We start from the raw sequence: 13,637 nt of genomic DNA on the forward strand, positions 1-13,637 counted from the left end.
GTTCTCTTTGAAATGAATATAGCCATTATAATTTACATGTTAGATTGCTTTAGATGCAGGTTAACTTATTTACATCACAAAAAATAATTAATATAATTAATCAAAAAATAATTAATATAATTAATCAAAAAATAATATAATTAATCAAAAAATAATTAATATAATTAATCAAAAAATATAATTAATCAAAAAATATAATTAATCAAAAAATAATTAATATAATTAATCAAAAAATAAAAACAAACAAGATACTTGTGCATTTTTAGTACCATGCTGAAGTAACAACATTGTGAAAGCCATTCTTAACATGAGGAAGGGAGGGTGTTATAACTATTCTGTGCTTCCATCTAAAAAAAAAAATCACAAAACTTGAATTTAGCCTGAAAAACTATTTCAAAATGGCCTGATACCAAATATGCATAAGTAAACTCATTAAAAGAACTGATTTTAAATTTAGATGCAGATTAACTCACACAATAAAAAATATCACTTGTAATAATATAAATAAATAACAGAATAAACACACACTCAAATCATTTCACCTACAAATTCACATTTGAATTATAACGGCTAGATTTATTCCAAAAAGAACAAATTGCATATCTTTTTAAATATCTAAACGGCTAAAAAATATGTTAAAAAAAAAAAATTTCTAAGTCCACAATGCTAAACACATTTTAAAATGCCCACAACTTTTCATTCTGAAATAGAACAAAGACATCCTTTTCACAAGCATATTTACAAATATTGTACTGGTATTTTATTTTCTTCAAGTTAATCATTCTGAAGAAATCTTGAAATAAAGATGAAACATTGCTGAACATTTAACTTGGTTTGTTCCTTCAAACTGTTGCAAGAGTAAATAGGTACACATACAGTTTTAGAGCAAGAAAGTCGCAGCAACACAAATCAACAAAGAGGGATCAAATGTACAATTAAAGTACAAATGGTGAATTAACTCCTTCCCTTTAATAAAGAGTAATGAATTTTTTTTTTTCAGATAATTAGATATCTGACTTAGCCAGACCAGAATAAAAAAAAAAAAAAGTAAAAACAGACAAAAAAGAAGAGAAAAGAAAATTTAAATGCGTTTATAAATTTGTCGTCAGCGCATTGAATAATTTCTCCATTTCATTTGTGAAAGTTCATCGCGTGCAGATGTTTGTATGTTGTTGAAAAATGAACAACACTTTGTTTTTCGGTTCAGTCTCTTTTGGGTGTCTAAGGCTATTCAGCATACAATGAAAGAGCAATTGTCAAGAAAATACAGACGGTTTAAGCTTTTTTTTTTTTTTTTTAATCTGTTTATATCAACACATTCAATGAATTGAAAAAAATTATGGGAAGAAGGAGGAGAAGGAGAAGATGAAACAGCTCTTCAAATAGATAAGTAAATAAATTTTGGTAAGGCTCATGTCCAGTGTTATGTCCATTGTATATCAGACAATAGATAAAATATTTACAAAAGAAAAAGATTCTTTCTTCCTTAAATTGGAAAGGAAGAGACGAGAGGGTTAGTCCGTGGCATGTGAACTCAAAACCGTAGGCAACTTTTTATACCAAAAAGCCAGCATTTCATTATTTTAACATTCATTTAATCAGATTATGTGTAGTAGGTATATCGTCATCATAAAGGTGTGTGTGTATATGCAGTCATACATTATTTATATATGCTTGTGTATGTATGTATACACACGAGATTTTATATTCAAATTTTGTTAATTTTTTTCATTTTAATTCTATACCTTTTAAAAATGTTTTACATGTGATTAATCATGTATATGGGTTGAAAACGAAAAAAAAAAACAAACAAAAGAAAAAAAAACACTCAATAATTTCATATAACGAAATAATTTTCATATCCTACTGTTCTCTTTACCTTTTCAACTCAATTGCAAACAGACCAATAATAATTATACAACATTAGTTTCCTCCTATTTGTTTATGTCATTTTCTTATCTCTGGACTATAGAAGCAGATTGTTAATCAAGTTTCTTTGAAAGTTTTTCTTTAAATAGCAAAAACACAGTTTTCATAGGTATTTTTAAGTGTGTCTATCTGTGATAATAGCACCACTCACCAACACCACCTTGTAATTAACAGAATCCATCAAATGTAGATATACTGCTTGAATATTTATAAAAAAATAAAAATAAAAAAGATTCTTTTCTAGAATAATAGCCCTTCAAGAAATATGGCTTACATTTGGTTTAGTTGTAGAAATAAAGTATAATTGACTTTGGCTAAGAAATGTAAATCCCATCCAAGAATTAACTTTTTATCCATTTAAGGACGACAAAATCACTTGAATTTTCCATAAGGACAAACAAATTTGTTGCATCACCATTTTTTTTTTATATAATGATGAAAACAAATATGTCCACCATTATATATACTATGACTATAGAAAAATTTGAATGTGATATTGAAGCCGTTAAGATGTCAAAAGATACTTTTGAAGCTTTTAAATGAGCAGATAGAGAGTAATATCAGACTATAATTAAAGTTTACAGGCCAAAATAGTAGAATTCATTTATGCTCTTAAACCAAAGTATTTATTGGAGGAACCACTATTCTAGTAAAGATCCAAGAAATGCGCATGTATGTGTGTAATTGCTTGAGAGAGAGAGAGAGAGAGAGAGCGTGTTTCAGTTAGAAATTAGAGGAATGGGTTACTGGGTTGTCCCGGCTGTTGCATAGGAGGTGTTAATGAAGTGTTCAATGGAATGAGAGGTCTTGGTAGCATTTCAGAGTTGTTCATTTGAACAAATCCTGCTGGCTGCGTCTGCTGCATTTGTCGTAAGGGGACTCTGGCCGCTGATTGGTCAAACGGATTTGTACCACTGCCTGTAAACGGATTTGTACCTGCTAGAAAAAAAATAAAGAAAAGATAGAAAAACATACAAAAGAATGAAATTCATTCTGAAATATTGATGAAAGACTTTTAATGTGATTATCACAAAAGAAAAAAAATGAGACAAACTTTGCATTCTTTATTTAAAGTTTTAATTGCTAAAAATGCATGAGGGAATTACATATAGTTTACATAATCTTTTACTCAAAATTTTAGAAAGTTAAAACTAATGTGGGAAGGTAAAACCATACCATTTTTCTCCTCCGGAGAATTATGACAGGACAGAATTAGGGGATATTGGTATGAAGTTACAAACTCTATATAATTACTTTTTTTTTTTTTTTTTAAATTCTAAATGATCTTCGTATGAGTTCCTGAGGTTCTAAATCTGTGGTATTATCTTTTTAAGAAAGATCCATTTTTTTTCTTTTTCTGGCAAGGTATTCCATTTCTCTACACTGATAATATGCAATTCTTAAGTGCCCTTATTGATTGGTCTTTATTCCAAATATTTTCTTCATTTGAAGATTATGGGGAAATGTCTTGCATGTTAACAGTTCGTACACCAGTGAGTAGGCATACACGTGCATAGTGCAGGTTGATTTCTAAAATTGTAGCTGGAGTTACAGGAGAGTCATATCACGACTAACGTTATAGATGGTCCTTCTACTAAAATCATGTAATCTGTTGATGTCATGGAATAATGACTGAAAGTCCTTCTGTTGTATCAAATTGCAGAAGGAAATTATGAAACGCGTCTAAAAGTGACTATTTTTTCCCTAAAAATAAGGAATATTTTCCATATGAACACGTGCAATTGAAAGAGAATTTATTGCAGAGAAAAATACAGTAAAGTAAGAGATATACTTTTAAAAGTTTATTTATTATTAAATTAAATTTGAGATTTAAGAAAATAAAATATGTGCTTTTTTTTTTCTTTAAAATCTTCACCTTTATAGATAAATTGAATTTTTTAAAGTATGGTGTATTAATTTTTAACACTAAGAATTTTGTTCACATCAAACAAGGTCTATACCTTGTTTGATGTGAACAAAAGTGAAACAAAAAAAAATAATTACAAAGCCAAAATGTTTTCTATGCGCTCCTGGTATATTAAGAACATTTCATCATATAAGTTCTATTATCAATTTTTTTTTTTAATTTATACTATGTTTAGTGGATACCCCCACCCCCAAAAAACAAATCTCAGACACACGTGAAAAGTATATGTAAATGAAAGTTATGCCAGAAAAATAAAGTAGTCGTCTTTACAGACAAGTATGTGTTAACTATAAAAAAAAAAAAATAGCCCAAGTTCATAAAAATGGAGATTATTTTTTCAAAAGTTTCTATTTTGTTGTTTCATGTGTATAAGTTGTTAGAACTTGTTTTTATTATTTCAGTACTTATGCAGAGAGGATACAATGGTACAGTGCTGACCTAACATTATTTAGACACCCATTCTTAAGATGGGGAGGGGAAAATGTTTTGTAACTCATCTGTACTATCACTTAATTTAATAAACAAAAGATACCATAAAAATTTTAATTTAAAAATACTATTAAAAAATAGCACGGAACCTTCTCTGCACACGTAACATTTCTTTTAAAAACAGGGTTTTAGTAAATAAAAAGTTTAGGAGGAATGTCGAAACTCATTTCACAAAATAATTTGCATGACTGAAATAGGAATTTCATTTATTTGGTGTAAATATGCTGTATTGAAAAGAAAAGAGCTGATATCTTGGTTCTTCCATGTTTTACCCAGGTCGATAAACAATGCTAAATTTAAACTGGGAAAGTTCAACCCAACAACGGCAGACTTTATAGTTTTTGATGAATTATCAAACAAAGCTAATTCTTTTTTGATCTCTTATGATTTTAAAATGTCTGCCAAGTAGGAAGTGGCACCACTTCCAGAGAACTTCAACTATAGCGGCAACTTCTTTTTCGACTGCATGGTGTTTGATCTAATAGGAAAGGATCCTTGAGAAGAATGTGACAGGTTGGCCTTGTTGATTGAGAGTAGTTACTATGTAGTACTTCCTATCGTCTATTTCTACTTTAAATTACTTGTTGGGATCAATGGTTATAAAAACATTTTTTTTTAATTGTTTCTCAGCATCTCAAAAGAATGTAATACTGAAGGTGGGAGAAGAAACTTGTTTAATAGTAATATTTTATCAGAGAAATTTTTAACGAATTTGCTGTAATAAAGAGGAAAAGGATTTCCACTATTCGTTTTTGATATTTAAGATGTTTTTAGGTGACATTTCGTTCAATAGTTTAAGTCATCATAGTTGGGTGTAATCAGGTTGTTATGAATAGTATATCCAAGTAATTGAATTGAACTAATTTTATTCTCATTTAGAATGATATTGTTCCTTTTCACTCCATCATAGAATCATTGAAGATTATAGTCATGTTTATTTGGAGTTTTACCACAACTTACAAATATATATCTGACAATTTTTATTTATCAACAATGTTGTTAATGTTCTTTTGGAAGGCATTTGTCCTGTTAGTAACGCCAAATGGGTAAATTGGCATAATTTTGCACATACCTTAAAAGAAGTGCATTTACAATCATCATCACTGATTGGAATCTGGTGATAAGCAGACTGAAAATCCAGTGCAGTGAAGATATAGTACTTGGCTATGTTTTCCATAATTTTTTGCAATGTTAGGCATCGAATAGGCATCATTGTATTGCTATAATCAATAACAATTCTTTTCTCATAATTTTCGTTGGTATACTTGAACTTGTCAAGGAGACACAGAAAGCTCTATTATGCGTTCTTTTAACATTCTCTTTCCACCTTTATAAATTTAGTATTAGCGATAGCATAGCAGCATGATTAAGTAGCAATAGGCATTGTTTTAGGCGAGAAGAAAAGCAAGAGAGAAATATTTATGCATGGAAAAGTTATTTTTCTTAACTCCAATAAGTTCATCTCTAGGGCCATTAAATTTTAATGTTACTTTTATTTTTTTAGAATATCTTTTCCTATAATGATGTTAAGTAATGTTAATAGAGCTGATTCGAATTACTTTTGCTTGATATTACATATAAACTTCCATCTGCAGATACAAGAGATGTAACTTCAAGTTTGTATTATAAATTTGTTATTAGATAAGAAACATTAAATTTATTTAAAATAATGTTGCATACTTGTTATTAGAAGGCAGTGGATTCTCAATCTATTAGTTGGAGATGCTGCTTAGCATTTGTTTTGTCATTTGGAAAAATAAATAGTGTGTCCCAGGGATAAACCATTATTTTCCCCATTCCATGAGAGAGAGCAAAATAAAGTGGGGGTAGGGGGAAGGAAATAGAACAGTAAAGATTCCCCTTCCAAATTTATGGGTTTTATTTTACAGACAGTAAAAAAACATTTTGCTTTTTTCAAGTAAACCTGAAAATCTACTTTACATAACAGATGAAATGAATTATTCTTTGGATAGGCCTATTATATAATGTGTATTTTTCTTTTTGAGTTTTATTTTTCACCCCAAACAAGGCACAGTGCCACTTTGATGTAGGGGGCTACTATCAGAGTCATAAGTAGCAGGGATACTATGTAGGAAGTTAAGCAGCAAGAGGTCTCCACATTACACTTGAACTTCTGCATGTCAGTACAGTTGGGGAAGCAGGAACCCAGAAGGAAATTCCAAAATCTAGCAATTCTAGGTAAGAAACTATTAGAGTAGAAGGCTTTCTTGCATCTAGGGATCTCTACTGTGTAGGGGTGGAACTTTGCTGCTTGTCAGAGGAAATTATGTCAAGGGGGTACGAGGGTTTGTAGTTTGTCTGAGTATCCACCATTAAAATACTTGTTAAACAGGCAGAGGGATACAACATTTCATCGATGGGACAGAGGTTGAAGCTTAGATGACGGTTCAGGACGTATGAGGTTGCCAACTCTTGAAATTTGTCCAGGAGTGAGAGACCAACAGTAGATGCACCAGCCCAAATGTGACAACAATACTCCATACATGGGCAAATGGTGGCCTTGTAGAGGTACAGGATACTTTGAGGCCTAAGCAACTTTCTAACACAGTATAAAGAACCTATTCAATCTTCACCCCAAACAAGGCACAATGCCACTTTGAAGTAGGGGGGGGGGTCTACTAGTGGGGGTCATAAGTTGCGCATAATTTATATCATAAGAGTTAGCAGGGAATATTATGAAGGGAGATGAGCAGCAAGATGTCTTAACATTACACTTGAACTTCTGCATGTCAGTACAGTTGCGAAAGCAGAATCCCGGAAGGGAGTTCCAAAGTCTAGCAGTTCTGGGAAAGAAACTATTGGATTAAAAGGCTTTCTGACACCTAGGGATCTCTGAGTAAGGGTGAGATTTAGCTGCTTGTCGGGTTTATCGAGGATATTTACATTGAGGGGGTATAAGTGCTTAAAGTTCACCATTAAAGCACTTATAGAACAGGCAGAAGGATGCAAAATTTCGGCGATGAGACAGAGGCTGAAGCTTATATGACAGTTCATGACCTATCAGGTTGGCGACTCTTCTGAACCCTGTCCAGAAGTGAGAGACTAGTAGCAGATGTACCAGCCCAAATGTGACAACAGTACTCCATACACGGGCAAATGGTGGCCTTATAGAGATACAGGATACTTTCAGGCGTGAGTAGTTTTCTAGCATGGTAGAGAGAGCTCACCTTCTTCGCAGCAGCCTTGACAATCCTCTCAATGTATCTGTTCCAACTCATGTTCCCTGTGAACGTTAGGCCGAGGAGTTTGAAAGAAGTACTCTCAGGTAATGTATCTTTAGCCATAGCTATTGGTGGTTGAGAAGGTTTCTTGTAGTTATTGAAGGAAACAAGCTTAGTCTTGGCAGTATTGAATGTAACCATCCATTTTTTTGTCCCCATTCCACTACAGATTGGAGGTCTTCCTCTAGTGTTTCTGCCATTTTCTTAGATGTCTTCATTTGTTTTCCCCTCGTGCTTGTTATAGAGAGTGGTGTCATCAACAAATATACCCTTCTCACAGACAATTTTATCAGGGAGATCATTTATGAATATTAGGAATAATAAAGATCCAAGGATAGACCCGAGGTACACCGACATTTATATCATATTGTTTAGATGTATGACCATTGAGGACTACTTGGATTCTTCTCTTATTTAAAAAGGATTTAATTATGCTAAGTATTTGTCCAGTAATACTGTACGATCTTATTTTCCTGAGAAGACCACTGTGCCAAACCTTGTCAAAAGCCTTAGATATATCTAGGGCTACCGCTCTACCCTCCCTGCTTTGTCCAGAGATTACAGTTAGGATATCTGCTGTAGAACGAGCTTGCCTAAATCCATAGTGTTGGTCAGTCAGAAGTTTAGCAGCTGTAAGGTAATGGACTAGAGCTTGGTTAATTATGGACTCATATTTTAGCAAAAAGTGAGAGGAGGCTAATGCGGCAATAATTTAATGGTTTGTTCTTTCGCCAGAATTCTTGTAAACTGGTACCACAGAAGCATGAAGAATGCGAACATTGTCCATTTGCAAACGGTTTATTGAAAATGTTTTGGAACTTGTTTTCATTTATTTTATACGGAAACTTGCAAATATGAGTTTTTAGAATTTGATTAAATTGTGTTTTTCATATCATTAATAGTTCCTGACATATAAATAATATAAACTTATGAAACAGATTCACTTAAATGTTATTGACTTAACACTTCAGCAATAAACCTTTTATTCATGTGATGATCATTTCTATTTTATGAATTTGTATTTAAAAATCTATTTCATTGAATTAGAACTTATCAAGCAAAAGGTTTTTTAATGATATGAGATTTCTTTATGAATAGCAATTCTACTTGTTTTCTTCATGTCTAATCATAGGGAAGTAACAGCGTTCAACTGATTAACAACACAGACTGATGGCCTGGGTGTTCCAAGTTCAAATCCAGTTTGTTCCATAAAAATCACTTAGGATGTTGGCAATCTTTTTATGGCTTCTTCCATAAGTACCTGTTGTCTTTCTAGAAAGAATTCTGACTAGAAAAATACTGAAGAAACCAAAGTCAGTAATAGAATCTTTGGATTCATACGAGATGACTTAATCACAAGATGTACTTGATTGATATTCTCTCTCATTTGCAACTAAAAGAGAACCCATTTTTTTTTAATTTTTTAATTGGGATAAAAAAAAAAAAAGTAAATATTTAAAAAAAAAAAAAGAGAATAATTTCAAGCCTGGAAATAACATTTTTCTCAGATATAAAAAAAAAATCAATTCTTAAATAGACAAAGTCTATTTTTCCTCCAAGTCATAAAATGTTTATATTTTTGATGAATTTGCTTCTAAATTATCAATTTGTAAAATTTGAAAATTATGTTAATATTAGAATTCTAATGTTAATGAGATTAGTAAGATAAAATATTGTACAAATCAAAAATGTTATTTTATATTTAAAGAGTGATCTGGCAACAACAACAAAAAAAAATGCCATATAAAAAACAAAACCCAAATTATTCCTAAATATATATAAAATTTAGAAATATCTTTTTTTTTGTTACCTTTTCAAACCATGGCAATAAAATAGTAATTTTTAATCATTTATAAATGAACAAAAAAAACAATTTTACAAAATGTTGAATACCTCATTTTATATTAAAAGATAATTGTTAGAATACATTCCAAATATATGGAGAGTGTTTTTGCATATACAGAATTTCAGAATTCCTTGACTATTTGATGTAATTCCCTCCTAATCACAAATTATAAAACATTAACAAAAGCTGTTCTAGACACTAAACTACTTTGTTTGATAAAATAAGCGTTCACACAAGCATAATACTAATTGAAAAAGGATAAAAATTAAATTTTAAAAAGTGCAAAATATTTTTCGTTGCATACAATTTCTCATTAATTTCAACATATGATTCATAGAATTATGCTGAGAATTATGCTGTCAGTTATATATATACATACATATATATATATATATATATATATATATATTTTTGTAGTTACATTTTTATCTTAGAATGGTGACAAATTACCACGAATTATTAAAAAACCCCAAAAAACCTCATTTTCTGATTTTCCATAAAAACAAGAGAATTCTCTAAGGAAATCTTTTTTTTTTTCACTTTTCCCCAATATGTACAAACCCTGTATATAAATTTCAGTTCACAGAATTATGATATTTGAACAAAGTTAAACCATGATAAAAAGCAAAGAAATATTGCAAATACATATACCGCAAATGAAGAAATTCACTGAAATTGAAAGCATATGCAGAAAAAAAAAAAAAAATTAAGAAAGCCAACATTTGTGTGTGAAAGCAATGAAAAATATATTTTGTATATGGGATATGCAAATGTGTGAAAAAAAAAAAAAAGAAAAAAAAAAAGTATTTTATTACTTACCAATCAATATAAGACAAGATTGAAGTTTAGAAAAATTAACAGAACATTTTCATAAAGCTTTGTGCCAATTTCAAAATACAAGCAGAAGGTTTCTTTGATAACATTTCATCAATCACGTAAGTATAATTAATGGGGTGGGAGTGGGGGGTGGGTAATTAGATTTGCATTTTGGAATGCTTCAAACCTTTTTAGGAGATCTGTCACTGATCACATAACTGCCATTCCAAAGATGAATTCAAATAAATCTGTGCTAATAATGTCACCACGTATGACGAAGGCTAAGTTTTTAGATCACATCTAATTCTGTAATACAAATTTAGTGAGAAATCTCCAATCAAAACTATTGGGATTTTACAGTTCACCGAGGTGGGCAGGCAGAGATATACATAGCCTAGGGTTCAAATCATGTGACCAGTGAAAAGGTTATATACCTTAACACTGAGGATTAAGATGAAACATGTGGATATTAAAATACATATTATAAAAATAATTCTATATTGTTCAAGCTAACTGTCTACTTTTAATATGGGTTTTAGCTAACCCTAAGTTAGCCTGTCAATTATCCTGGATAAACAATTGCATCTGGTAAACTTCATAGCAAAAGCACATTACTATCCTCAACCTCAAAATACAATAATAGTCAGCATATATATAAAAAAGAAAAGGTGATTTTTAGTTTCAAAACTTATAATCAACTGAAATTCATTTCATTATCATAAGTAGTCAAGTTATTATTTCATATTTTTAACTTATCAACACAATGTTTAGTTCTGAGAAACAGGCTGCATAAGACGTAGCACATCAGACAGATCAAATTAATATCAAAGTATTTGTAACTCAGCTATTTTCACGACAAGAGAACTTATAAACTTTGTGACTAAATTTTGAGTAATAAATTAATCAAATTTCTTTAAAAAAAAGTTTTTTTCTTTTTTTTTTTCAATTTCTTTAATATTTTGAAGTATGAATCCAGACTGCCTTATTTTGGGGAGCTTATTCCCCCCAAAATAGAACACCGGTTGAAATGCCTTCCCTTAATTTTGGTTTAAATAATTTTATTTAAAAGTTTTGTAAATATATAAACACACTCTACATAAAAAAAAAAAATCAATCTTTGTAACAAGTAAATAATATAACCAGTTTTTATTTTTTTTTAATTAAAAAAAAAAAATCTATCCAAAGTTTAATTTAAATAGATTTATTAAGTTTTGTAAATAGATAGAAAACGCACACTCAGTCGCAAAAATCCGTGAATGTATGCAAAGGTCAAAGTCAAACCAGTTTCAACCGAAATCTGTCCTTTTATTTATTTCTTCGAATTGAAGTTGACCGTGATCCTTATTCCCTACTTTGTCCAAATTTTTTAAAATAATTTATGAAACTAAATCTACTTTAATGCATTTTGGTTTCTTAAATGCATTCCAGACTGACAGCATGTAGCCAATTTCCTCTTCCATGTACTTGTCATGTAAATCTTCACTCAGTCTCTAGAAGTCTGTTTACTGATATTGTAAATGTCATGGTTTGTCAAAAAACTTTAATCTTTAGTCAATTGAAATCAATCAAATATTATCAAGCCCCCTCTTCCAATAAATTTTGTTTCAATTAATAATTTAATGACCAAGCAATATTGTGATAATCAAATTTAGCTTTCAAAACCCTAAAATATTTTTTAAGAATCTATAAAAAAATTTTTAAATAAAAACTAGAAAGATTTTTTTTTTTTTTTTTTTACATGGTGGTCACCACTTATCAAGGTCCGGAAGCCACTCAGGGATAAGGGCTAGGGTTATTGCAAGTACAGTACATTATTGTGGAGATTTAATGAAGTGTTTACTTAAGGGGGTGGTTCATTAGGAATTTGTTTACGTTGGACTTAAAACATCCAGATTGTAGTCAGGTGGGAAGCAGGCAGACTGAACAGTTCCACAGGCGTGCAGTTCTAAGAAAGAAGCTTTGTTCATGGAATCTACGTTTTGATTTAGGCACAGATAAAGAGTGAGGAAAATTTTGACAGTGGATTGAACTAGACGGGTGTTTTTCGTGAAAGATTGGCTAGGGGGGACCAGAGATTGGAGTTCAGACGAGCAGCTGCCATGGAAATAACGATAAAACAAAGACAGGCTTGCAACGTCTCTTCTGTGGGAGAGAAGTTGCAGGGAAGTGAAAAGGGCATCCACCACTAAGCCACAAAGTCTATTTTGTACTCTGTCAAGGCAGGATAGGCTGTTTTTAGCAGCTCCTGCCCAGATATGGCAGCAGTATTACATCCTTGGACGTACCTGGTTTTCATATAGATAGAGAATTGCATCAGTAGTGAGATATCTTCTGGAGCGGTAGAAGGATCCCACTATCTTTCCAGCGATCTTGGCAACAGACTTTATGTACGTGTTCCATTTCAGATCAGGAGTAAAGGACAAACCCAGAAGATTGTCAAAACATGGGGCTTCTCCTAGACGAGAGCCATCCATCACAATTGATGCCAGATGGGGATCAGAGCATTGATGATGTAAAGATAGGAGTTTGGTTTTAGATGCATTAAAGGTAACCAGCCACATCTTCCCCACTGAACCACGCGCTAGAGATCAGAGGAGAGAGAATCAGAGAGAACTTTGTCATTTACAGCCTTTGATGTGTTGCCATAGATGGTCATGTCATCAGCATAGATGTCAACGAATGATTTAAGTATGTGCTTAGGGAGATCATTGATGTAGATCAGGAAGAGAGTTGAGCCCAGGATTGACCCTTGAGGGACTCCAGCATTATTACTGCAGGCCTCCGATTTTTGTCCATCGACCACTACTCTTATGAGCCTATCAGAGAGAAATGATTTAATGATTGAGAAAACATTTCCAGTTATACCGTAGCTGGAAATCTTGTGAAGTAAGCACTTATGCCATACCTTGTCGAAGGCCTTTTATATGTCAAGAGCAATTGCCCTAGAAATGAAGCCTTTGTCAAGAGATTCACTAATCCTGTGAGATATAACCCTTAGCACATCTGTTGTAGATCTTGCAGAATGGAAACCATATTGTGCGTCACTAAGGAGGTTATTTCTGCTGAGTTGGTTGACTATTTCTCTATTTAATATGGATTCCAGCAACTTACTCATAACACACAGGAGACTTATTGGTCTGTACTGAGAGGGAGATGACTTTTCACCCGAATTCTTAAATACAGGGCATACTGATGAGGTTTTCCAAGGAGTCTGAAAGCACTTCTTAAGGCAACGCTTAAACAGTTCCATAAGTATGGGAGCAAATTCTGGTGGAAGCTTTTTTAACACTATAATTGGGATGCCGTCAGGGCCAGTTGCTTTACTGGAATCAAGGTTCTTGATTAGCTTGGCGACCTCATGCACAGATATTTGTATGTTACCTAGCGT

At 31.8% G+C, this 13,637-nt stretch overlaps 1 protein-coding gene across 12 annotated transcripts in view; it reads right to left on the reverse strand.

Annotated features, from left to right (window-relative positions):
* Positions 1-1,075: 1,075 nt before the first annotated feature.
* The window catches only part of LOC145241322 (epsin-2-like), a 138,132-nt gene continuing 125,570 nt past the window's right edge, over positions 1,076-13,637 (reverse strand). For 9 of the 12 annotated variants that reach the window (XM_080104152.1, XM_080104146.1, XM_080104148.1 and 6 more), the window contains one exon: positions 1,076-2,868. In XM_080104152.1, the coding sequence (XP_079960278.1) occupies positions 2,660-2,868 (209 nt within the window). In that variant the 3' untranslated portion in view covers positions 1,076-2,659. The remainder of the gene's footprint in view (positions 2,869-13,637) is intronic. The other 3 variants (XM_080104142.1, XM_080104145.1, XM_080104140.1) reach the window with 1 other exon arrangement.

The sequence above is a fragment of the Euprymna scolopes genome, chromosome 20, assembly GCF_053919585.1.
Source record: "Euprymna scolopes isolate OS-2025 chromosome 20, ASM5391958v1, whole genome shotgun sequence".
Taxonomy (NCBI): Eukaryota; Metazoa; Mollusca; class Cephalopoda; order Sepiida; family Sepiolidae; genus Euprymna; species Euprymna scolopes.